The sequence below is a fragment of the Cebus imitator genome, unplaced genomic scaffold, assembly GCF_001604975.1.
Source record: "Cebus imitator isolate Cc_AM_T3 unplaced genomic scaffold, Cebus_imitator-1.0 Scaffold18, whole genome shotgun sequence".
Lineage (NCBI taxonomy): Eukaryota > Metazoa > Chordata > Mammalia > Primates > Cebidae > Cebus > Cebus imitator.
In genome coordinates, this window is record NW_016107333.1 from 16,319,898 (window position 1) to 16,347,054 (window position 27,157).

General features: G+C 38.5%; 1 protein-coding gene across 1 annotated transcript in view; it reads left to right on the forward strand.

Annotated features, from left to right (window-relative positions):
* APAF1 (apoptotic peptidase activating factor 1) overlaps positions 1 to 27,157 on the forward strand; it is a 92,087-nt gene that overhangs the window by 42,706 nt on the left and 22,224 nt on the right. The window contains exons 17-22 of the mRNA XM_017510886.2: positions 10,135 to 10,296; positions 13,510 to 13,638; positions 17,020 to 17,145; positions 19,176 to 19,295; positions 22,989 to 23,105; positions 26,147 to 26,272. Of these exons, the coding sequence (XP_017366375.1) occupies positions 10,135 to 10,296; positions 13,510 to 13,638; positions 17,020 to 17,145; positions 19,176 to 19,295; positions 22,989 to 23,105; positions 26,147 to 26,272 (780 nt within the window). The remainder of the gene's footprint in view (positions 1 to 10,134; positions 10,297 to 13,509; positions 13,639 to 17,019; positions 17,146 to 19,175; positions 19,296 to 22,988; positions 23,106 to 26,146; positions 26,273 to 27,157) is intronic.

A 27,157-nucleotide genomic window follows, 5' to 3' on the forward strand; every position in this document is an offset into this window, starting at 1 on the left:
TCCTCCCTCTCCCCTTTCCCCTCCCCTCCTCCCCTCCTCTCCTTTCTTTTCCCTTTCCCCCCTCCCCTCCCCTCCCTTCTTTCCTTCCTTTTTTTGGAAACAGGGCCTTACTCTATTGTCTAGGCTGGAGTGCAGTGGCATGATCATGGCCCACCACAGTCTTTACCCCACAGGCTTAAATGATCCTCCCACCTCAGCCTCCTGAGTAGCTGGGACTGCAAGTGCCTGCTACCACGCCCAGCTAATTTTTTGTATTTTTAGTAGAGATGGGGTTTTGCCCATGTTTCTCAGGCTGGTCTCAAACTCCTGGGCTACAACAGTCTGCCCACCTTGGCCTCCCAAAGTGCTGAGATTATAGGAGTCAGCCACTGCATCCAGCCCTGACACTATTTTCAACATAAATTATGCTATAGTGTAAATTGTAGTTGACGCAGACTCATCGGGATCACTTCTAGGGTTCTTCATCTTCCATCATTCTGCCACCTCCTTTCCTGTCAAGTTTATTTATTCTAACCCCTAGACCTTAATTGTCTGTTCTGGGCAAGGTAACTTTTGGTGTTTTATTTCACCTATTGTCCCTGTGTTTGTTGGGATATTTCCTATGTGTGCCCCTGTAGCTTTTCTTGGGATTTTTTTTGCCTTCGATTCACTTGCTGTATTTTTTAATGTGCCTCAAAATTTAACTTTATGCATAGCCTTTTGTGGGAGGGTGTGTGGAGAGAGAGAGAGAGAGAAAGAGAAAGAGTGTGTGTGTGTGTGTGTGTGTGTGTGAGAGAGAGAGAGAGAGAGAGAGAGAGACAGGGTCTACTTTGTCATCCAGGCTGGAGTGCAGTGGTCTGGGCTAACTAAAGTGACCCTCCTGTCTCAGCCTCCTGAGTAGCTGGGACTACAGGCATGTGCTACCACACCTGGCTAATTTTGTTTAATTTTTGTGGAGATGGGTCCTCCCTATGTTACTCAGGTTGGTCTCAAACTCCTAAGCTCAAGCGATCCTCCCACCCTGGTCTCCCAAAGTGCTGGGATCACAGACACAAGCCACCACACCTGGCCTGCAAAGCATTCTTCAGAAAGTGTTCTCTTATAACATCTATCTATTTGGCTCTGAGTACATATATCTATCTATATCTATAGGTAGAAACTACTTGGTTTCTCTTATTTCTACTTATAAATGTGTTGTACTGTTCAGTCATTTTCATGTGTCTTCTATTTCTTTGATAAGGTTGAATATAGGTTTATGATCCACAGGGAACTTGTCATCTTTTTGTTGTATTATATCTTTCTTTGTAACTCATAGTACAGAATTGTACTCATGTATTCAGTAAATTTTCTTGACATGCACCTTTTCTAGGAAAATACTTAAACACTCCTGGGCACTATTTTACTTGTTAGAATCTCTAGGGAAGGAGATTTAGTAATGCTAGTTGATAACTCCTAAGAAAGGTAAACTGTCTTAATTCTGATACTCTGGTTGAATCTTTGATATTGCTTTGCTGATAGAAGATAACTGTTTTTGTGTGATTACTCCAGGGTATCTAGGAACTCTTTCTGGGTGAAATTCTACTTTGTAGAGTTTAGCTAGCTGTCAGTGGGTCCTGGGAGCATTCTTAGGTAGAATATTCAGGTAAATGGATTTTGGCTTCTATGCTATATCTGTCTGCTTCTTCCTTTAAGATGATCTATGTCATAGGAGGTTTTTCAGAATGCCCGTGGATGGGTTTAGGCATCCCTCTTTTCATCTCGTCAGCCTATTATTTTTTATTTTTTACCCAGTGAAAGACTTAGAAGAAGGCATTTTATGTTTTAAGTTTTTCTTTCATCTTATCTCCTTTGCTAATTCCAAGTCTGGGAAAACTGCCTTATCCCTAGCATTTTTGCCATTATTATTAGGTTGCCAAATGTTCAAGAAAGTTGTAAAACCAGGCCGTTTATGTGTTCTACAAATATAAGTTGTACAGCCCAGCTTGGCCTTATTTGCTGCTGAGTTACAGTCTGTTCATCCCTTTTTTGCCTTTTCATTGTAGTACCTGTTTTAATCCTTTTCTGCTGTTCTTAAACCCCTAACCCTTTTATTCTATGGCAATAATTTTACTTCATACCCATTCAAAGGATTGAAACCATCCACCAAGAGTCCCCATTGTAAGCCCCCTCAAAAATTGCCACAAAAAGCCTCTGCTCCCTCTGTTTTTTCTCATAACAGTGTCCAAAAAGTCTTGTACTTATACCTTGTGTGTCTTCCTTTCCTTCTTTCCCTGGCACCTTGCTTCATTAATTGTTTCCTCTCTATGTTGCTTCTTTAGATTTTTCTTCCTTTTTTGGATTATTTCCCATAGCCTACAAATGTTCTTGGACCTTTCCAAGGTTTATAAAAGCAAAAACTGAAAAGCCTTTGATTCTTCCTTGATTGTATTATTCTTTAAAATTGTCATTCTGTTTTTCTTTTTCCCTCCATGACTGGGCTTCTTAAGTCATCTCTACTTACCTCTGTTTCCCAACTACCCACTTACTGCTTAACCCTTTTTTACCCTGGTTTCTTCCTTCCTGTATTTCCTTGAAGAATGTAAAATCCAGTTTTATTTTCAGTTTCAATTTTTTTTTTTGTTGTCTAAGGCCCTCTGGATTAGTGTGAAATCTGATACTTTTCTTTATCTAATTCTTACTATTTTTGTTGTATTTTTTTTGTTTTTGTTTTTTTGAGACGGAGTTTCGCTCTTGTTACCCAGGCTGGAGTGCAATGGCGCGATCTCGGCTCACCGCAACCTCCGCCTCCTGGGTTCAGGCAATTCTCCTGCCTCAGCCTCCTCAGTAGCTGGGATTACAGGCACGTGCCACCATGCCCAGCTAATTTTTTGTAGTTTTAGTAGAGACGGGGTTTCACCATGTTGACCAGGATGGTCTCAATCTCTTGACCTCGTGATCCACCCGCCTCGGCCTCCCAAAGTGCTGGGATTACAGGCGTGAGCCACCGCGCCCGGCTATTTTTGTTGTATTACTGTTGGTCAGCCTCCCAATGACCACCTAGTTTTTTCTTTCTTTTTTTTTTTTGGAAACTCTTCTCATTTGACATCAGTGTTTTATTCTTTATCCTCTTAGCTCTCTGATCCCTTCATTAACTCTTTCTCCTGACCATTAAAATATAGCTGTTCCTGCAGCATCTAACCTTGGCTACCACCTCTATCACTGCTCTTCCATCCCAGTTCATTCAGTCTCATGGCTTCAGCTCTCATCATTTTAGATATGTCATCTGCAGCTCTCATTTATGTGCTTGTGCCCTTCATTCCTGTCTGCTAGTTGTTGTCACTTAAGTAACATACCATGCCTCAGAGTTATTGTGCTCCTACTTTTTGTGTTTCATTATTTAAAAAAAAAATTCAACTTTTATTTAGATTTGTGGGTACATGTGCAGTTTTGCTACATGAGTATATTGCGTGATGCTGATGCTGAGGTTCAGCATCAACCAGTCCTGTCATCCACATAGCGTAGTACCCAATAGGTGCCTCATTCTCCCTCTCCCCAACTCTAGTAGTCCCTGGCATTTATTGTTCTTATTTTTATGTCCTTGTGCACCCAGTGTTTCCTTATAAGCAAGAACATGTGGTATTTGGTTTTCTATTCCTGCATTAATTTTCTTAGGATAATGGCCTCCAACTGCATCGATGTTGCTACAAAGAACATGATTTTATTCTTTTTTTTATGGCTGTGTTGTATCCCATGGTGTATATGTACCATATTTTCTTTATTTAGCCCTCCGTTGTTGGGCACCTACGTTGATTCCCTGTCTTTGCTATTGTGAATAGTGTTGCAGTGAATATACAAGTGTATGTGTCTTTTGGTAGAATGATTTATTTTCCTTTGGGTGTATACCCAGTAATGGGATTGCTGGGTTGATTGGCAGTTCTATTTTAAGTTCTTTGAGAAATCTCCAAACTGCTTTACACAGTCACTGAACACATTTACATTCCCACCAGCAGTATATGAGTGTTCCCTTTTCTCTGCAGCCTCCCTGGCATCGTTTATTTTTTGACCAAAAAAAAAAAATATATATATATATATATATATATAAGATAAATATAAATATATAAACATACACAAATATACATAAATATGTAAGTGTATATACATATATACAGTCATATATATGTTTTGTTTGTTTGTTTATTTTATGGAGATGGGATTGTGCCCTGTTGCCCAGGCTGTTCTCAAACTGTGAGCTTAAGTGATCCTCCCACCTGAAGCTTCCAAAATACTGGGACTACAGGCATGAGCCTCCACACTTAGCCATTTTTTGACTTTTTGATAATAACCATTCTGACTGGAGTGAGATGGTGATATCTCACTCTGATTTTGATTTGCATTTTGCTGATGATTAGTGATGTGGAACATTTTTCCATGTGCTTGTTGGCTGCTTGTAGAGAAGTGTCTGCTCATGCCCTTTGCTCTTTTTAGTCGTGTTGTTTTTGCTTGTTGAATTGTTTAAGTTCCTTACAGATTTTGGGTCAGATGCATAGTTTGTGAATATTTTCTCCCATTCTGTAAGGTGTCTGTTTATTCTGTTGGTAATTTCTTTTTCTGTCCAGAATCTCTTTCGTTTAATTAGGCCCCACTTGTCAATTTTTGTTTCTGTTGCATTTGCTTTTGAAGACTTGGGCATAAATTCTTTGCCAAGGTTGATATTCAGAATGGTGTTTGCTAGGTTTAACTTGAGGTCTTACAACTAAATATTTAATCCCTCTTGGGTTAATTTTTGTATATGGTGAAATATAAGGGTGCAGTTTCATTCTTCTGTGAATGGTTAGCCAGTTATCCCAGCACCATTTATTGAAGAGGGAGTCTTTCCCTGGTTGCTTATTTTTGTTGACACGGTTGAAGATCAGATAGTTGTGAGTGTGCAGCTTTATTTTTGGATTCTCTATCCTGTTCCATTGGTCTATGTGTCTGTTTTTCTACCAGTGCCATGCAGTTTTGGTTGTTGTAGTCTCGTAGTATGATTTCCAAGTATGGTAATGTGATGCCTCTGGCTTCATTCTTTTTGCTTAGAATTGCTTTGGTTATTTGGATGCTTTTTTTTTTATTCTAAATGAATTCTAGAATTTTTTTTCTAGATCTGTGATAAATAACATTGGTAGTTTGATAGTAATAGTGTTGGACCTGTAGATTGTTTTGGGTAGTATGGCCATGTTAATGATATTGATTCTTCCAGGGCATGAGCATGAATGTTTTTCCATTTGTTTGCGTCATGTATGACTTCTTTTAGCAGTGTTTTGTAGTTCTCCTTGTAGAGATCTTTCACTTCCTTGGTTAGATGTATTCCTGGGTATTTTATTTTTTATGGGTGGCTATTGTAAATGGGATTGTGTTCTTGATTTGGCTCTTAGCTTGAATTTTATTGATGTATAGAAATGCAACTGATTTTTTTTTTCTTAAACAGAAAGAAGGTCTTACTATGTTGTCCAGGCTGGTCTCAAACTCCTGACCACAAGTGATCCTTTGGCCTTTGCCTCCCAAAGTGCCGGGCTTACAGATTTGAACCGCTGTGCCTGGCCAACTGTTTTTTGTACATTGATTTTGATTAGAACAGTTTTCAGGGTTTACATCATTGTAACTAATCACAATTAGTTGTAACTAAACACTTACTGTTTTTCCTGGGGGTAATAAGTTTGTTTTTTCATTTGCTTAAGTTTTTAAATGTGCTTATCTTCAAACTCTTTCTTGTTAACTTGCTCCTTACATGATTCAGACTTACCAGGTATTTTATAAGGCTTTCCTTGGAAATAACATTTTTGGAGGGTTCTATCTTGCTCCATTCTGATCGGTTATGGTAATACTATTCCCAGAGTCCAGCTGCCATCCTGGGATCTTCCTGCCATCAACCTAGGGATTCTTTTTACTGGAGTGCAGTGGCGCGATCTTGGCTCACTACAACCTCTGCCTTTTGGCTTCAAGCAGTTCTCCTGCCTCAGCCTCCTGAGTAACTGGGATTACAGGTGTGCACCACCACACCTGGCTAATTTTTGAGTAGAGACAGGGTTTCACCATATTGACTAGGCTAGTCTTTAACTCCTGACCTCAGGAAATCTGCTCGCCTTGGCCTCCCAAAGTGCTGGGATTACAGGCACGAGCCATCACACTCACCCCTCCCCTCCTTTTTTTCTGAGACAGGATCTTACTCTGTCACACAGGCTGGAGTGCTGGAGTGCAGTGGTGTGATTGCAGCTCACTGTAGCCTCAACCTCCTAGGTTCAAGTGATCCTCCCACCTTAGCCTCCTGAGTAGCTGGGATTATAGGTGTGTACCACCATGCCTGGCTAGAAAAAATTTTAATCTCCTATTTGTAGGTTATGACTCTGGCCAGTTCTGAGATGATATCTAGACAGAGATCTCAACATTTAGAAAACAGACATTCTCTTAACTTCCTTGTTTTCAGGTGACCCTTCTATCAACTGTGTTGGTATGGAATAGCCTTGTATTCTGCCAGAGTAGGGATATAGTCTCCCTGGATTGCAGAGTGGAGGGAGGCGATTTCAATGGACTTTTAAAGATTCCTCTTGACTTAGCTTCACCTTTTTCAGAAGGCGCTGGGCGCCAGCACTTTCTGAGACTTTTTGAAGTTCTGTGGGGTGATTGGGCTGCTTGGTTTTCCCCACTGCAGGTCAGAATTTAATTTCAAGGAATCTGCCTATTACTTGCCTTTCTGCTCTCTAGACTTGACGATTTTGTTGCTGCTGTCTCTTTCTCCATTTTCTTTCACCTTGTGAATTATGCCTAGAGAGAAAAATTCCCATTACTATTGTTTACCTGAGTTTGGGAGAGTTTAGAAATTGTCTTTGTTCTTCGTTTGCTGTAACACAATACCTGAGACTGGGTAATTTATAAAGAAAAGTGGTTTGCTTGGCTCATGATTCAAAATTCCACAATTGCACAGTTGCACCTGATGAGGGCTTTGGGCTGCTTCCGCACATGGTGGAAAGGGGAAGGGAAGTGGGCATGTGCAGATTATATGGCAAGAGAAGATTGAAGATAGTGAAACCTAGGAAGCCAGACTGTTTTCAACAACCTGCGCTCTTGAGAATCCATTCCCAGAGAACTCACCCCAGTGGGAAGGCATTAGAAGGCATTCATCTATTTATGAGGGATCTACCCCCATGACCCAGACACCTCCCACCAAGCCCCACTTCCCAACACTGCCACAATGGGGATCAAATTTCAACATGACCTTGGGTGGGGATAAATAAACCATCTCCAAACTATAGCAGAGCTGTATGTGTTCTCTGCATCTTTAACACCTGAAACCGGAACCTATTTCTTTCAGCAACACTATTGTCTCTACTTACCTGTGCTTGAAACTTGGGAGTAATCTTTCTTTTTGTTTCTTTGTTTTTAGAGATGGGGTTTCGCCATGTTGCCCAGGCTAGTCTCGGACTCCTGGGCTCGAGTGATCCCCTCACCTCAGCCTCCCAAGGTGCTTATAGGCGTGAGCCACTGTATCCGGCTGGGAGTAATCAGTCTTTTTACTTAAAATGCATTTATTGAATACTTAACCGTGTGCCAGATACTGTACTAGGCATTTGGATTTTAAACACTAAAAAAGAAAAAAGTATACTTTCTGGCCTGACTTTTCAGAATCAAGTTGAGGAGAACATAAGTAAATAGATGAACCATGAAAATGATAAGTATGAAGATGGTGCTCTGAGAGCAGATAAGGACTCTTCTGGGGAAGGGTTCACACACCTGATCCTACAACCAGATTGAGCTTGTCCTTTTTTTTCATTGTCTTTGTTTTCTAATTTTTTACTTTTTGCTGATCCCATGAAATAGGCTCTAGGCCCTGGAGTGTTCCCCTGTCTTTTTGATGTTGAAATTTTGTCTGTCTTTAAGTTGGTATAAGGTAGGCTAATCTCAGGGAGTAGAGTGAGGTGGCTACCTCCTGTACAAAGTGTTCCCTCAAGCCCTCAGCTTGAATACAGCCTTCTCACTGTGCTGTACCTTTTCCTCTCAAATGACACCTGATATATTTTGTGTTTGAGTCATTTATGTGCTTGTCTTACTTCCCTTACTGGCCTGTAAATTCGTTGAGGGTAGTCTCTGTATCTGATTCATTTGTATAGTCTCCAAGTGACTAGCATAGTGTTTAATAAATGTGTTAAAGATGATAAACCTTTGCTGTGTCACTTCAAGTCAAACTAAGACTTCTTCAAACTCAGCCACTTTTTAAAAAGTCTTCATTTGACAGGGACAGGATTTTGATTTCTCTATTCATGTGTGAGTATCAAAATGTGACTGTGGAGCACAGAGCACTCGCAGCAGGGGACAGACACTACTGCACTCTTGGTGAGAACTGCCCGTGTTTGTGGTGGCTTTCCCACAGTGCTGTTAAGTCAGTATCATAGGTTTGTTTCACACTGATTCAATAACAGGTAGTAAGTAGAGGTCCTGCAAAGTGTTGTTAGATAACAGCATTTCAGGGTCATGGTCTCCTAAAAGCTTTTACCTTTTGAGAGGATGAAAACTGTGAAATTATGTCCTGCCCCAAATGGCTCTATAACTTTTTAAGCGTTTTATAGGGTATCATGTTGATAAGCATGTGCTTTTCAGGCTCACTTGAAAAGCCTGCTTATCAACATGATACCCTATAAAACAGTACCTACTGTCAATGAACTATTTTAAAATGTGAGTTCTATTTAAAAATTGCCATTTAAACCATGCAAAGACATGGAGTGCACAGGGACCCTGGATATAGTGCAGTGACTTGCTCAGAATGAAATGCTGGTATTAGTTTATGTGGTCTCTCAATATGTGGGATTTCATCACCGCTTGGACAGAAGCCGAAGGCAGGGCCAGAAACAGATGAAATTTAGGCAGGTATAATCAATTGGATTGTGCTACTTTTCTTTTTCTTTTTAAAATTCAGGCAGTAGTTGCTTTTTCTTTTCATTTTGTTTTTTAAAATTTTTAAAAATTAAAAAACAAAAACAAAAAACAAAGCAGATGAGGTCTTACCGTATTGCCCAGGCTGGTCTTGAACTCCTGGGCTCAAGTGATCCTCCCACCTTGGCTTTCCAAAATGCTGGGATTATAGGTGTAAGCCACTGTACCCAGTCTGATTTTCATATTAGTAGGGAAACTAGCTTCTCATATATTCTGGATGATGTAACTGAAGCTTTAGGCATTTATGGTTTTTTTTTTTTTTTCTCTTTAGTATCAGGGAAGGCTGTTTTAGTACCTGCTGTCTCTTTTGTATTACCCAGGTTATCTACAGTTGTTGCAAGGAGAAAAGTTTTGGTTTTGGCCATGTTTCTTAGTATATATAATACTTCTTTTTATTCAAGAGAGATTTGAAAATGTACCTGGCCAGGCAAATTAGGTTTTACCTGGGAGTTGTGCTTTGGAAGCTGACTTAAAGCTTGAGAAGCAGCTTTCTCCCTCCACCCTCATCCTTCTCCATGGCCAACCTTTGGTTTGGGCCTGGCAGTCATTATCACTCTGTGAGTCTGAGACGCTGCCCAAAGGAGTGAAGGTGGATCTTCTTAAAGGCTTTTGTCTTTTGTGCTATTCAAGTGGTCCTACTAGTGAGTGAAGTTTACAGTATTTTGTATCTCATTCCTCAGGATCCAGTTAGTTTTATAGCCCTATCTAGCCCTGCCAAGCACATAAGGAGTCTTGCTTGTCCCTGTTTTCAGAGACTTCCTTATGTGTCTGAATGCTCTGCTAGGTTACAACCTGACTTGGACTGGGTCCTGTGTAGTCTTCCTGCGGTAGATGTGGTAGGTTTGTGAAGCACACTTCATTTCTGGCACAGCAGAGGGCAGCAGTGGCAAGCTGTGAGTCTCTTCATCTCACCGCCTTTCTTCCACTTACGTCCTTACTGTCAACATCTAATCTTTAGCCTCCACACCATGCAAGACTCTTAACTTTTTATTTAATTTTATGTTTTGCATTTTGGGCAGTGCTTCTAATTTTTTCTTTTTAAGAACGTGATAACAAAACTGGATATCTTAATTTAAAAGCCTTACAAAAAGTCATGCATAAGTAAAAATAATTCGTCAGGTGAAGTGAGTAAGTTTATGTGGCATTTAATTCAGAATTCTAGAGGTGTGATTTTAGAGTAAAACAGACTTTTTCTATTACTTTAATTTGAAGCTTTGGGATGTGACATCAGCAAACGAGAGGAAAAGTATTAATGTGAAACAGTTCTTCCTAAATTCAGAGGACCCTCAAGAGGATATGGAAGTGATAGTGAAGTGTTGTTCATGGTCTGCTGATGGTGCAAGGATAATGGTGGCAGCGAAAAATAAAATCTTCGTAAGTACTTTTAAAAAGCCAACTTTAATCTGATTTAAAGAAAATTAAAACTTCTGTTTATTTTTGCATTTTACAATGTTTATTGATAAAAATAAAGTCTAGCTGTGTGATTTTGGGCAGTCTTCCTAACCTGTCATGGTTCTTTGGAACTGCACTCCATGAGATTAGGATGGCCGTGTGAGGAAAAGTCTCCATGGTTACACAGTTTGGGAAATATGTTTTATATTGCTTTCCCCTATTAGAGGCACACGATGTGAACTAACATGTTCAGGGCCCCAGGAAGTCCTATCGTACAATTTATGCTGTTGAATCCAGTGTTCCTCAAATGTATTTAAAGTGTATTTAAAACATGGAATGCTTTCAACATCACTCTTTTTTTTCCTTCAATTTTGATTACATTGGTTTAGGAGATTTTTCAAAGTGCTTTCTTACACCTAAAATTTTGTGATTTGGTGACTCTGATAGAAATGCTCATCAACGACTGAACAAGATTGTGAGATTTTTATAAAGTAATTGAGGAAAATATGAAAAAAAGTAAATAAGAAAATACCTCTCTTTTCTTTCCCACATCTAATAGTAGCTTATATTCGTGATGTTCAGAGTGCTCTCAGTATAATTTATTTTGATATAAGTATCCAAGAGGCAGTGGGTTACAGTAGCCCTATGATAATAATGAGGCAAATGAGGTTCAGAGGAGCCAAATAATTCGTTCAGAGTTACATTGTGTTTAGGAGAGCCAGATCTTCCAATTTATGGCTCAGTTACATTCTGGTCTAATAGTAAGTTCAGAAGACTTGAGTAAGGGATATTACCTTTTTAAAGAGCATAATTGAAATATAGAATATGGTTATATAAAAACTCACTGAGGGATCATACATATGATTGTTACTGATCTAGTGCTGCGATCCTTGGATGTTAGTTCCTTCTGGGTTTGTACCCCTTTAGCAAGAAACTAAGAGGAAAAAATATCTCCTTTTATCTTAAGTTTTAAAAATCTGTAAGAACTAAAAAAAAACCACTGCATTTGCCAGAGTTGAAGATTAAAACTTTTTATTGTGGTAAAATGCATATAATGTAAAATTTGCCATTTTAACAATTTTTAAATGTACATTTCAATGACGTTAATTACATTCATAATGCTGGGTAACCATCACCACTATATATTTCCAAAACTTTTTCATTACCCTAAACAGAAACTTTGTAACCATGAAGTAATAACTCCTCTTTCCCCTCTCTTGTTAGACCTTGGTAACCGCTAATGTAATCTGGGAATTTGCCTAATCTATGTATTTCATATAAGTGGAATTATATAATATCAGTCCTTTTGTGTCTGAATCATTTCAATGAGGGAAATGTTTTCAAGGTTCATGTTGTAGCATGTATCAGAACTATATTCCTTCTTATGACTGAGTAATATTCCATTGTATAAGTATATCACATTTTGTTTATCCATTCATTTGTTGATGGACACTTGATTTGTTTCCATCTTTTGGCTATTGTAATAATGCTGTACAAGTATCTGTTTGAGCCTTGTATGTATACCCAAGAGTGGAATTACTGGGTCATATGGTAATTCTTTATTTAGCTTTCTGGGGAACCACTAGATTTTTCCACAGCAGCTGCACCATTTTACATTCCCACTAGCAACGTATGAGGGTTCCAATTTCTCCATATCTTGATAAAATTTGTTATTGTTCATTTTTAAAATTATACCCATCCAAGGAGGTGTGAAGTGGTTTCTCCTTGTGGATTTGATTTGAATTTTCCCAGTTACCAATGATGTTGAGCAAAAGATAGTTTTTTAAAAAGATTTTAAGACGTCTGTTCTAATGAGAGAGCAAAATAATTTTATATTGCATGAAATGCCTTGTTTTAATAATCTGTACAGCAGCTCCCTATTTTACCATGCTAAAAGAAAGCTACCCAAAGGTGATCCTTAACTGCACGTAAATCCTGATTGCTTGCTCTTTGGTCTCTCCTTCCTCCTCCTCTTCTTTCCAATTCCTATGTGAGTCTACTCCTATTATTAGGTCTTTTTTCTTCTACTATTCCATAATTGGGACGACTGCCTATTCCATATTTGCCAAGTTTGCTCAATCACTGTCAGTCACTAATTTTTTAAGAAATGACCTGTCCTGGGAAGCATTTTAAATCTGATTTCCCACCCTGTGTTTTTAGCCTCCAGTGCCATGCTGCCTACCATATATGCATGCTTGCCGGGACTATGCATTCACTAAACATTTTAATAGCTCCCACTGGAAGCTTTTTTGTTTCTTCCTAAGGTCTATGTCTTGATCTTAAATCACTATACTGTATCAATATATGTAGTACATTTAAATCATCTTATTTGGCAAAAACTTTGGAAGAGTATATTCAGCATTTGTAAGTCTTAAAAATTGAAGAAACTGGCCAGGCGCGGTGGCTCACGCCTGTAATCCCAGCACTTTGGGAGGCCGAGGTGGGCGGATCATGAGGTCAGGAGATTGAGACCATCCTGGCCAACATGGTAAAACCCCATCTCTACTAAAATACAAAAAAATTAGCTGGGCATGGTGGCGCGTGCTTGTAGTCCCAGTTACTCAGGAGGCTGAGGCAGGGGAATCACTTGAACCCTGGCAGCAGAGGATGCCATGAGCCAAGATCGTGCCACTGCACTACAACCTGGGTGACAGAGCAAGACTCTGTCTCAAAAAAAAAAAGAAGAAACTTGGATTACTCAAAAGTAGCTTTTTGGGGTTCAAAAACAGGAAAATCATTAGTTATAATGGAGCAATTTGGTAGTTCTAGCAAGAAATAGAAATCAATGAGCTAATTTCATTTGAGCAAACTTCTGTTCTATATTATTTTGATCATCTTCATTTATGAGTATTCATTTTCTCTTTTGAATAAACAAGCATTAGGGAGAACTACTCTGTATATGTTAATTGGGCCAGTCTATTCATTTATTCACAAAGCTTTTATTTCTCTTTAGGCTAGCTTGAGAGCTCATCTGTGACGAATTTTCCTTTACAGAAAATATGTTTTAAGATCAGCAGTATTTTTAAAGTATATGTATATTGATCCATATTTTATTTATGACTGTCAATAATTATGCCAGTTATCAGTAATTGTCATTTTTTTCCCAGGACTTTTATATTTGAAATAGGAGCATATTGATATATCTTATCTCTTAACATATTTTACCTTCATAGATACCTCTATTTATGTTGACAGCTTTTTGACATTCATACCAATGACCTATTGGGAGAAATCCACATGGGCCATCACAGCACCATCCAGTACTGTGACTTCTCCCCACAAAACCATTTGGCAGTGGTGGCTTTGTCCCAGTACTGTGTAGAGGTGAGTAGTTGAATTTATTCTGTGAAGTCTGGGTTTCCAGAGATCAAAGGATGACAGAATGGGCAGCTTAAACCATTAACTGCTGAAGAGCCTTGTTTGAGAAATTATAGAGTGTTTTCTTTATAGCCTAATGACCTCTAACTTTGGGATATTAAACCACATAACCAGCTTTATTAATTTAACAGTGATTAAAGACTTGATTTGACAGTATGACAGGCAATTCAGCAACCATTTTCTGAATGCCTAATGTGTACCAGGAACTGGGAAAACAATGGAATGACTCCTGGTCATGATACATGACATCTCTCATCCAGTCTAGGTATTTCTTAAGCAGTATAGGCACAGATTCTTTTCTTCTTAAAAGAAGTGGTGAGAGATGAGTCCAGTTCAGATTTCTTAGATCATTGAGTAGGATAAGATAGGGTGTTCATTGCCAGGCACTCATGAATAAAATAACTCATATAAATTACTTGTTTATCATTTTGTACTTGTTAAATTTTATGTTCAGAGTGTATACCTAGCTGGCCCTGGAAGAATTCCACCTAGTGAATTGTTGTATTAATTTTTTCATAAAATAGGTTTTTTTTCCTTCAAGGATGGATTAATACTTTTTTATTTTTGCTTTTGAATAGAGATGGGGGTCTCACTGTGTTGCCCAGGCTTGTCTGGAACTCTTGGCCTCAAACAGTACTCCCTCCATGGCCTCCCAAAATGCTGGGATTACAAGTGTATCAATGTGACCAAAGATGGATTCGTTTTTCCAAGTTTTCTTACTTTTCATTCCTTCGGTTGGTTTTTACCACCAGGTAGTTTGAAACCCCTTGAGATCACAGTTCCAAGAAGATGGGTTTGGGCCTTTACCTGGAAAATAGGGAAGTTCACTTGGTTTACAGGCTCTTCATCAAGGGAGCTGTGATGACTATAAGCACTTCTTCAGTGTTCTGTGCTTATTTAGCAAATTTTAGTGAGTTTGCCAGCCTTGCCCATTACTGTGAAGGTATTGGGGGTGAGTTTCTAAGCTATAGCCCTTCAACGTGGAGGAATAGGTGAGAGTGAGGGCATGAGCTCCATAGGCTTCTCCTAATTCTAAGTGCAGCAGTGCATGTGACACTGAAGAACTTCCCTGCTGAGAACCTTCCCATGTACACAGGGGCAGGGAGTATAAAAAAGTTCTAGTCCTGTCTAAAACGGCAGGAAGTAGGGTCCTGTGGGCATTGTTTTCTTGGGCAGAGGCTTTGATTGGAAATGTTTTGTTTTGTTTTTGAGACAGAGTCTTGATCTGTCACTCAGGCTGGAGTGTAGTGGCATGATCTGGCTCACTGCAACCTCCACCTCCTGGGTTCAAGCTATTATCTTGCCTTAGCCTTCCAAGTAGCTGGGATTACAGGTACCTGTCAGCACGCCTGACTAATTTTTTTTTTACTCTTTGAGACAGAGTCTTGCTCTGTTACCAGTCTGGAGTTCAGTGGTGAGATCTTGGCTCACTGCAACCTCCGACTCCCTGGTTCAAGCGATTCTCCTGCCTCAGCCTCCCGAGTACCTGGGATTACAGGTGTCCACCACCATGCCCAGCTATTTTTAGTAGAGACGGGGTTTCACCATGTTGGCCAGGATGATCTTGATCTCCTGACCTTGTGATCCACCCGCCTCAGCCTCCCAAAGTGCTGGGATTACAGGTGTGAGCTACCACCCCTGGCCCCCATGCCTGGCTAATTTTTTTGGTATTTTTAGTAGATGGGGTTTCGCCATGTTGGCCAGGCTGGTCTTGAACTCTTGACCTCAAGTGATCTGCCTGTCTCAGCCTCTCAAAGTGCTGAGATTAATTGGGTTTCAGATCTGCTAGGAGATCTTAAACCTTATGTGTAGATCCTCAAGGTAAATGTGGAGTGTTGGTTAGGATTTTTAGAAACAGTAAAATAGCAACCCCTCTTTCAGCCTTTAATGCCAATTCTAAAGTCCTTACCCTCTACGATCCTGAGCAATCTCTAGGAAACAATGAAACAGTGTCTTCCTTCTTGAAATGAAGGGACTCAGTTCTGGAGGCTCTGAGTGACAAAGAAATGATCGGAGAGAGATGGGGAGAACAAAGTGGGAAGAGAGGGGAGGATTCTCAAAGGAGATTTCCAGTTTCTCAAGAGAGATTTTTGGTTGTGGAACCACTTTCATTTTTGGCCTTTAGCGCTGTATGTCCCAGCGTGGACTCTAGAGATAAGGCAGATAAAATTTCATATAATTAGTTCATAACCATAGAACTCACTGAATGAAAATCAGTCACTGGGCCTATGATGAGGTACTTGTTTTGTCCATGCTAGTTCTGAAATGATAAAGTAGGTCTGTAATTTAAAGTGTAATGAGAGGAACTCAGTCACATATGGTACTTCATTAGACTTGAATATATTAGAGTAATTTATAGCAGAACCCAGGACAAAATACCAGGCTGCTGGTAGACATGGTAATAAGCATGAATAACAAGATAAATGTGTACATGTTACAATTATTGTGTTCATTTATTGTAGGTTTTACAGTCAGTTGAAATGAAGGTTGGTTGACAGTGTTAGTGGAAAATAATTGAATATGGAAGCTGCATATGATCATCCTATTATTTTTTGGATTGATTTTTTAAAGTGATAAAATATTTTCATGATTCCAAAGTCAAAGTTTTATAATGAGTTATATTCAGAGAAGTCATGCTTTCATCCCTATCCCTTCACCTTTCTTTCCCTCCTTCTTTGACCCAATATGTAACTATTTTGTTTTTGGCTTCACTGTCCAATATTTCTTGCATGTATAAGCAGGTATCTATATGCATATATATCAGTATCTGTATCCTTCTATATGTTCTGGTACACATTTTTCTATCTCATATGAAAGATAGTACTGTATAATATATACTCTTTGCACTTTGTTTTTTTTTTTCTGTTAACAATGTATCCTGGAGATTTGTCATCATCAAGGTGTTTTTCTCATTCTTTTTAATGGCTACATGGTATTCCATTATGTGATTAATGTAGTTTATTCAGTTGTTTCCCTGTTGATGGATATTTAGGTTCCTAGTATTTTGCTATAAAAATTAATGATGTACTAAATAATTGTCTGCTTAAGACATTTTGTAGTTTTTTTTTTTCTTTTTTGAGACGGAGTTTTACTCTGTCACCAGGCTGGAGTGCAATGGTGCAGCCTTGGCTCACTGCAACCTCTGCCTCCTGGGTTTAAGCGATTCCCCTGCCTCAGCCTCCTGTACATTTTGTAGTTTTGATAGTGTGTTTTTGAGCAGTATTCATTGACATGGTATTACTGGCTCATTCTTGCTGTTTTCAATATTTTTGCTATCTTAAACATGCTTATGTAGGTGATTTCCTGTATGCTGTGTTTATTCTGTAGTTGTGGAATATAGACTCATGTTCAAAGGTGGCTGACTGCAGAGGACATTTAAGTTGGGTTCATGGTGTGATGTTTTCTCCTGATGGATCATCATTTTTGACATCTTCTGATGACCAGACAATCAGGGTGAGAAATATTGAGATTTTCATTTTGAACATTTACTGATGGTGAGCTAAACCTCCTACAAACTAAGAAATTGATGGGCAGCATTGAGGTAAGCAAAATAGGAAACTACTATATTCATAGTCACCCTGGAAAAGTGCTATTATATGGACTGTAACAGTCTCCTTCATTCACTACATGTTCATTGAGGATTACCATGGGCCAGGTACTGTGGGAAGTTCAATGATTAAACTGTATTTTGGTTAACTTAAAATACTGCATTTGATTATTCAGAATAATTTTTGACTCTTTCCTTTACCTTGAATTCCTACATCCAATTACTTGCCAATTCTAAGAGAGTCTACCTTTCTACTTTCTATCATTATCTCTGCCTTTCCATTTCTGCATCCCAAGTTCAGGTCTTTGTTACCTGTTACTTCTCTTGTTGTATTAGTCTCTTCCACAAGTCTTCTTTCTTGCTTTTTGCAGCTTCTAAGATACTTTTTTTCGTGTACAATGTAGTCATGTCATTTTTGCTCAAAATAGATAGTGGCTCCCTTGTCTATCAAAGTAAATGTATACTTCTGTGTCTGCCATTAAGCTTTTCCACAGCATGGCCTAATTCTGCTCCAGTCTGTCTTCCAATTTATTCCTACAGGGAACCAACACTGGACTGCTCACATTTTCCCAAACACCCTCTAGTTCCCTGCTTCTGTGCTTCTCCTTAAGTGGTTTCTTTTATTTGGAATGCCCTAATTACCTTTATTTTTGTTTGTTGAAATCCTAACCATCCTATAAGTTCCCTCAAGCCTTCTGGATTTGGGGAGAATGTCTCTCTTAGTGCCATCTAATTCTGTGTCATTTTCTAGTGGTGCTTATCAAATTTTGACTTGAATTTAAATACATATATGATTTACTCCTTATTTCCAATATTCTACTGCTCCTCTGATTACTGACACATCTTATATTATAACCTCTTTAAGGCCAGGAACCCTGGCTGGTCCCCATAGCATGCGATTATAGCATTATATATAAATTATGGCCAAAATTCATTTAGTACTTACTATATTCAAGACGTTATGCAAAGTACTGTATGTGTGTGTATATATATATATGTGTGTGTGTGTGTGTATATATATGTATATGTATGTGTATATATATGTGTGTGTGTGCATATATATATATATACATATATATAAATTTACTAATTCTAACAATAGTCCCTTTTGCGATGAGGAAACAGGCACAGAAAGGCTGAGAAAGGTCAGTGGTACTTAACATGCCAGTCTTAATGAGCTCGAGCCAGAATATAAATAAACACACTGCTTTCTCCATCAGGAAAGTCTTGTTGAAATGAAATAAGCTGCATCACTAAGCACAGTTACAATGGGTTTAGTGATGTAGATGATTTACATTCTGGTACAAACTTTTTTGAGATGGAGTCTTGCCCTGTTGCCCAGGCTGGAGTGCAGTAGCGCGATCTCAGCTCACTGCAACCTCTGTCTCCAGGGTTCAAGCAATCCTCCTGTCTCAGCCTCCTGAGTACTTGGGTACAGGCGCACACTACCATGGCTGGCTAATTTTTGTATTTTTGGTAGAGATGGAGTTTTGCCATGTTGGTCAGGCTGGTCTTGAACTCCTGACTTCAATGATCCACCCACCTTGGCCTCCCAAAGTGCTGGGATTACAGCTGTGAGCCACTGGACCTGGCCCAAATTTCTTATCTTCTGGATTGGTATCAAACAGTTTGAGAACCAGCAGGAGATCCTTATCTTTGAGTAACACTGGGTTAAGCAACCTGCCTGAAGTTACAACTTTAGGTAGAACTAGAGTTCGTACTGAGGAATTTTGGCTCTGGAGCCCATAACTCTTAATACTAACTGCATCTTACCATAGATTGTGTTAATAAATATTTATTGTTGGATTATAATCTAATATTGAAACATTTCTAGCATCATAAGTGTTTTATGTGAAACATAGTTTGTCTCTTGCTTTAAGATGAAGACTTACATTATTTCAAAGATGGAATGATAATTTATATATCTCTTAATTAGCTCTGGGAGACAAAGAAAGTATGTAAGAACTCTGCTATAATGTTAAAGCAAGAAGTAGATGTTGTGTTTCAAGAAAATGAAGTGATGGTCCTTGCAGTTGACCATATAAAACGTCTGCAAGTGAGTATATTTTAGAAAATAATTGGAAAAATTGTTTTGGTTGAGCTTTCTATTCATAGTTTTTCTTGTTTTTGGATTTGGGATCAAATATAATTAACAGGTGCCCAGTAGGCATTGAATAAATATATATAGGTCTTGAACTGAGGCTCAGATATGCTTATATTTAGAATTAATTTAGATAATACCTCACGTCACTGCTCTTCTGTTGATATCTATGATCACATTCTTTGATTTGCATGGAGTCTAAGAATACCATGAGGATAAACTCATGTTGTCTACAAGAGTGATTCAGACATGTCTGATGGAGTGTGCAAGGGGGATGAGCATATGGAAGCATTTTTAAAAGGGAAGGATTCCAAGGTCTTTGAAAGAACAGAAGTCACTTTAGGTGAGGAAGGAATCTGATTCATTGGAACTGAGGTGAAAAGAGCTGGACTTTACATACTGAAGTATACCTGCTGATTCATTTACACGCACATTTGTTCAGTAAATATTTATTGAATGCTTATTTTGGTCTTTGAGGAGGAAAGGGTTGTGTAGTAAAATTGAAAGAACTATATTGCTTAGGGATTCAAACAGCACTACTCTAGCCTGTTCTCCCTCTCCTTCCCAACAAAGAGTGGGATACATGAGAGGAAGACATTTGTCAACTAGCTGAAGAGAAAAGGAGTACCAAAAAACCATTGGCAGAGGAATGGTATTCAGGAGCTCAGAGTGGTGGCAAACAGATGCCCTAAGAGCAGATGCCTTTAGGAGCACTGGAGTTCAAGAGCAGGTTGGCACCACTGTGCTGGTGGACTAAATAAAGTATCATTGCATTGATAGAGATGTCCTGGAAGTAGTGATAGCATTGTAGATAGTGGCAGCAAGAGAAAGCAGATGCCTCATGGAAGATCCAATACAAGAGGCTGCCTATATGTTGGTCAGCCCAAGTAGAACAGCAGAGTGTGGGCCATTGAAGGAGGTGTCAGCATGTGGAGCTGACAGCATATGACTGTGACTTATGGCTGAGAGAGGTGGTAAGAGCAAGCAGCCAGATAATAAGGGCCGGAAGTGGTATGGCTTTTGTGTGAACTAGTGAGACATTCTCCCTTGACCTGAGGATTCCCTGAGACATAGGATTGAGAAGGCTAGAAACCCTTTCATATGAGGGCCAGTGATCCTTAGAGACATAGGATTGAGAAGGACAAAAACCCTTTCATAGTGAGGGCTAATGATCCTATAAACTATATTCTTTCTTTTTGTTTTTCTTCTGAGAAAGTCTCTCTCTGTTGCCCAGCCTGGAGTGCAGTGGCATGATCTTGGCTCACTGCAGCCTCTGCCTCCTGGGTTCAAGAGATTCTCATGCCTCAGCCTCCCAAGTAGCTGGGACTACAGGCGTGTGCTACCATGCCCGCTAATTTTTTTAATTTTTGTAGAGACAGGATTTTGCCATGTTGGCCTGGCTGGTCTTGAACTCCTGACCTCAGGTGATCCGCCCAGCTTGGCCTCTCAAAGAGCTGAGATTACAGGTGTGAGCCACCACGCCCAACCCAATTTTTTTTTTTTTTTTTTGTATTTTTAGTAGAGACGGAACTATTTTCTCATAATATGTTTAGGACCTTTCATTAGCTCTTTAAGAGCACGAATGCAGCTTGAATTAACTTTTTCCATATGGGTTTTATAAGTGCTTTATTAACTTCTAGGTAAAGGTTTTGGCAGTGATACCATAATCTTATTCCATCTTTTCATTTGATTTTTCTTGATTTGCTTATTGAAAAATAGGGAGCATAAATGTGTGTTAGAGAATGAAACGAGGTAGTGATGTTGAGCTAGAGAGGAGAGAGAGGAACAGAATAGAGAAGACGAGAGCAGTAAAGCACGTATGTGGAAGGTATGAGAGGAAGCAAACAATTGAGACAGATGGACAGAGGGTAGGACAGAGCTTAATAAGTTGTCATTTAAAAAAAAAATTTTTTTTTTTTAATAGTGATGGGAGCATCTCGCTATGTTGACCAGGCTGCTCTCAAACTCCTGGCCTCAAGTACTCCTCCTGCCTCAGCCTTCTAGAATGAGAATGCTGGGTTTATAGGCGAGAGCTGCCATGCCCATCTCAAATCTTAATAAGTTGTAAAGCTGTAGAGCTCAGCTTGGTGTAATGGAGAGAATAGTGACTTTTCACTAAGGTGACACAGGTGCAAGTTCAGACTTCTTTATCAACTAGTTCTGTGATGTCAAATAAATTGTATCAACTCTTTGAGCCTCAGTTTGTAATGTCCTTTTTATCTTCACAGTCTCTGAGCTAGTTACAGGGTCAAAGTAGAATCCAAATTCAGGAGTAGATATCTGAAAGTAAATTACCTGGTATGTGATAACTTCTTGTTTACTGTGGGTGTCAAAATCAAGCTGTAAAACACCTCTGAATATGGCTTGCTTTGTATTTACAAGTTTTACTGTTGTTCTCAATATGTTGATTAGGAGCTCGTAATGCACAGTACTTCTGTGGTGAATTGGGATGTGGAATTCAATGTGAATTTCTCATTAACTGTTTTTTATAAAGCTGCTTCCACTTGGGATATTTCCACTCCAGTTTTCTTGTCAAATTTAGTGTCCTCATGTGTGTATTTCCTTTATTAAATTTGTGCAACCTTTCTTTAATGACTGTTGTAACTGTGAGACTTAAAAAAGCCATCTATCTGAAAAGGTATCATTCTGTCAGTGGTTGTAGGAGAGTTTAGAGGATAAACTTAATAGTTTCATTTAAGTAAATAAAACTTTTTTAGTTACTACTTAAAAAGAGCTGTTGAAATTAATTTTTGAGAGAAGGAAGATGTTCAGCTTTTCGTAGTTCAGTTTTCATTTTGAATAACTAATAGATTAAAATGTGCTAGGCAGAATACTGTTAAGGAAAAGCCACCTGTTATTGATTGACCCTGTAATCTTTGTACCAGAAACAAATTACTGCTTATTTCATGTTGAAAAATAATTCAAGAGTTTTAGGTTATGACACTAAGTTAGAGAGAGGTATCTGACAATTGATTTATGCTTTAGATATATTTTCCCAGGTCACATGTTTTAGATGAATGATAAGGCATCACAATTCATGGGATTTAAGCATTGGTACAGATTATGAAATTAGGTAATCTTTGTTTAAGCATTGTAATTCCAGCCACGCAAATTATGCTCAAGTTCCTCTCCAGTGTCCTCACTCCCCCCACTCCAAGGAATCTTAGTTTACACTGTTTTGTGAGTGATTTGGAGGATATCAGTCCCATTTTACTTTGGATTTGTTTTTTTATATTTGTCTCAGTCTTGTTTGACCAACAGTCTTGAAATATATCAGAAAAGTATATTTTAACAAATGATAGCTCTATTAAAAGTGGGCTTTGTGAAGAAATGGAAAACGGTGTGGAGCTAGCTGTGGGATTACAAATCAGACAGACGTGTCTCAGGTGGTGGGTGCAGCAGCTGCTTTTAAAACCTTTTAATGCTCGTTTTATTTTATGACAATGTATTTGAACCACCAAAGTGGAATGAAATGAAAGTGTGAAGTGCTAAATGCAGCTGCTGAGACTAAGATATGGCTTTGTTGTTCCCTTGAGAGCTCTTGTTGGTTATCTTCTGTGTTTTATTTTTTTCAATTGAAGCCTTTGTTCTAAAGAACAAAAACTGCTCTTACAGCCTAATAACTGATTTTGTCTCATTTTTCATTAGCTCATTAATGGAAAAACAGGTCAGATTGATTACCTGACTGAAGCTCAAGTTAGCTGCTGTTGCTTAAGTCCACATCTTCAGTACATTGCATTTGGAGACGAAAATGGAGCCATTGAGGTATTCAGTGCTATTCTTCAGAATCTTTCTGCACAGTAGAATTAGTTAATTAAAATTAATTATATGTCTGGCATTGTGCACTTTTATTTTTATTTTTTATTTAAGAATTTTTTTTTTGAAATGGGGTCTTGCTCTGTCACCCAGGCTGAGTGCAGTGACACAATCACAGATCACAACAGCCTTGACTTTCAGAGCTTAAGTGATTCTCCCACTTAAGCCTCCTGAGTAGCTAGGACTATAGGTGTACACCACCACACCCAACTAATTTCTTATTTTTTTGTAGATATGGGGTCCCCTATGTTGCCCAGGCTGGTCTCAAACTCCTGGGTTTAAGTGATTGTCCTGCCTCAGCCTCCCAGAGTGTTAGGATTGTATCCTTTTTTTTTTTTTTATTATTTGCTAGGCACTATTCTTGTTTTTGTTTGTTGTTTTGTTGTGGCTGTTTTTTTTTTTTTTTTTTTTAAGACAGGATCTTACATTGTTGCCCAGGCTAGAGTGTAGTGGCATAATCTTGGCTCACTGCAACCTTTGCCCCCCAGGCTCAAGCAATCCTCCCCACACAGCCTCCTGAGTAACTGGGACTTCAGGTATGCACCACCACACCCAGCTAATTTTTCCTTTTTTGTTGAGATGGAGGTTTCATTATGTTGCCCAGGCTGGCCTTAAACTCTCGGGCTCAAGTGATCTGCCCATTTTGGCCAGCCACCCAGAATGCAGAGATTACAGGTGTGAGCAACCATGCCCCACCTATTGTACACTTTTATACTAAACAGATCTTTCTGTTATCTATTAGTCATTGTTCTGTTAGACTAAAAATCATCTTACCCAGTTGGCTGTATATTTTTCAGATTTCCTTTATTACTGTTTCTCATACTTTTTGTGTTCTTCTGTCCCTTATTCTACCTAGTTGTTTTGCTGTTCTCCACATATATCAAACACTGTCTATCAAGATTCAGTGACTATGCAAAGAGCATTTTTTTTCCTCCTTTTCTTAGAAGCCCAGCCATTTAGGGTATAAGTTGGTTCCATTTTGGTACTGGTAAGACTCATTAGGAATATGGGTACAGGGCTGCCTGTGCTTGCCTACTCCACCAATCCTTGCTGTTCTACTTTTGGTGGCATAAGTACCTCAGTTCACCACCTGAAATCCTTAATTTATCTAACAAGACCAAATAAGTAAAAATGGAGACACTTTGTAAGGCAAAAATTATAGTTTAATAAAAGTTATTTTAGATAAAAATATTGGCTTTATCACAAGTGAAATTCATCACAAAAGCACATTTTTCTCTAGCTTTATAATGATTTTTCAAAAACATTGATTCCTTCTCTCACATTTTCTCACCAGGTATCTGGGAATTATTTTTTAACCAATTAATAATGGCACTGGCCACAGTTATTTTACTTTGGATTCATTTTCATAAGGAATTACACAAATATTCTCCAGTCCATATTGCCCCACAGAGAGGAGACTATATGCATAGACATAAAGTGAAGAAGGAAGCATTTAGTGATCTCAATGCTCTTATATATTTGCCATGGCCCATGTGTCATGGATTGAGAGTTTAGGCTTTGTTTTCTCTTCTTTATTGTGAAAAATTTATTTACTGTTTGTTAAGATATGTACTATTCTGAGAAAGTACATCACAGATATGTATTTCTTAAGCAAGGGATAATTATACGTTTACAAATGAACCTTAGACTTCCCTCTCAGGCTCATCTCTCAAACTGTTGTGTATTATTATTTATTCTTAAAGAATCTTGGTTTCCCTTTCCTCTTTACCTTGATGGCAAGTCAGCACCACATTCTTTTCATTTTTACCATCTAAATATCTTAAAATAAGTCTGTTAGATAGTTTAAAAATAAACTCACAACATACATATGTGCTTCATCCACATTGTTAGTTCCCTCAGAGTCATCAAATAAGATAAATAATACATAATGAACCATATGAAATTACCAATATTTACCTATAAAATGGCATTTCATATGGTGCGGCCTCATATCATCAAATAATAGCAACTACCATTTATTAACTATTTACTGTGCTAGATGCTGTCATTGAATTCTTATAACATCTTGGATGTTAGGTATTGTTATTTTTATTTTAAAGATGTCTAAACTCTTATTTCCATGATTTTCATAAAATCAGTAAGCGGCAGAGCTAGGATTCAAATCCAGATCTCTGAGGCTATGTGCTCAACGATTATGCTATCCTGCCCTGGCCTCATAGGGTTTGTGAGGTTGTCCATTCTGCCCATTTATGAAGGTTCCCATTAACATGATTCCCCTTTGTTTTCAAGGGGCTTTTCTTCTAGACCTGTGGGTTAGGTCTGAGTTTCTGGAATCTCCTGTTTTAGCATCATCTGTATTTTCCTTAGGCTTTCTTGAGTACATTTTTGTTTGGTCAATGAAAAGTATTTCTTCTCGTTTTGTTTTTTGGTACGAGTTCATTTGAAATCCTTTTTTGACATAGTCATTTTCTTTTGAGTTCGTTACTAGTTTTATTTGGAATATTATTACTCTTTGGCCCTCTTAAGCATCCTCATTTCACTACCCATCATATATGGTGAGGATATGATATGGCGAGCCTTCTCATATCCTCTTTTCCTTTACCTGTCTCCCTCATCATCTTTTATCTTTCTTTGTTTATATTGTTTTATAAAGAATTTGGCTTCTCATCCAGGACTTACTTTCTTTCGTCTCTCTTATCCGTCTTAAATGTCTTTTTTTTTTTTTTGGAGGGAGAGCCCAGATAGCCACTTGTTTGATGAAGTGGTTAATTGAGTACTTAGAAGGACCACTAGTTCCTACTGCTGCCTGATGATTGCAGTAAGTGTTTGATTTTAGGATGTAGTGTGTTTGCATGTATGCATACATGTGTGCATAATATGTGACATTCACTTGTTTTTAGTTAGGCTGAAAGTACCAGATGGAAATTGTGTAACCTCTAGTCTCATTTTAGTTTAATATCTTTGGGGCATAATGCCTATGTGTTGCTTAGTTTCTTCATATTAATTTTTCGTGTTTTTCTGCTTTGAAGATTTTAGAACCTGTAAACAATAGAATCTTCCAGTCCAGGATTCGGCACAAGAAAACTGTACGGCACATCCAGTTCACAGCTGATGAGAAAACTCTTATTTCAAGTTCTGATGATTCTGCAATTCAGGTGAGAGGGAGGATGAACTCTTAACATATTTAATGATGATTCCAGCAAAGGAACACTATGATTATGCCTAAAATCTGGTGTGTATTTTAAACACATTACTTTGGGCATACATTCAGATTATGCACATGGGCGTAGATGAAACCCATTGGTGTTTTCATATTTTTCTGTGGGTGAGGCAGACAGTTTGTCTTAGAACCCTCTGTGGGAAGGTTATTTTGAAAATGAAGGGTTCATTTGCATTTTCTTTCTTTCTTTCTTTCTTTTTTTTTTTTTTTTTTTTTTTTTTTTTTTTTTTTTTTTTTTTTTTTTTTTTTTTTTTTGAGATGGAGTCTCACACTGTCTCCCAGGCTGGAGTGCAGTGGCATGATCTCAGCTCACTGCAATCTCTGCCTTCTGGGTTGATGTGATTCTCCTGCCTCAGCCTCCTGAGTAGCTGGGACTATAGGCTCATGCCACCAAGCCCAGCTAAGTTTTCGTATTTTTTAGTAGAAATGGGGTTTCACCATGTTAGCCAGGATGATCTTGATTTCTTGACGTTGTGATCCTCCCACCTCGGCCTCCCAAAGTGCTGGGATTACAGGCGTGAGCCACTATGCCCAGCCTCGTTTGCATTTTCTTGCCGGCCTTGGTATTTGGATTTGTATCAGTAAGTATACTTTGTTTCACATTTCTCTTTATTTTTCTTTACAGTAGTAAAATCCAAAGGAAATCATTTCATTCTTTCCTTTTAAGAATAAAATGTTTATTATAGGAATGAAATTCTGTGGAAAGAAAATAGCTTGACATAATAAAGAATTGTGGGTATGGAGGCCTAAACTTACTATATATTCTTTTAAAATTTACTTGATTGTTATTAAAGTCCCAATGCACAGTCTTTTTTTTTTT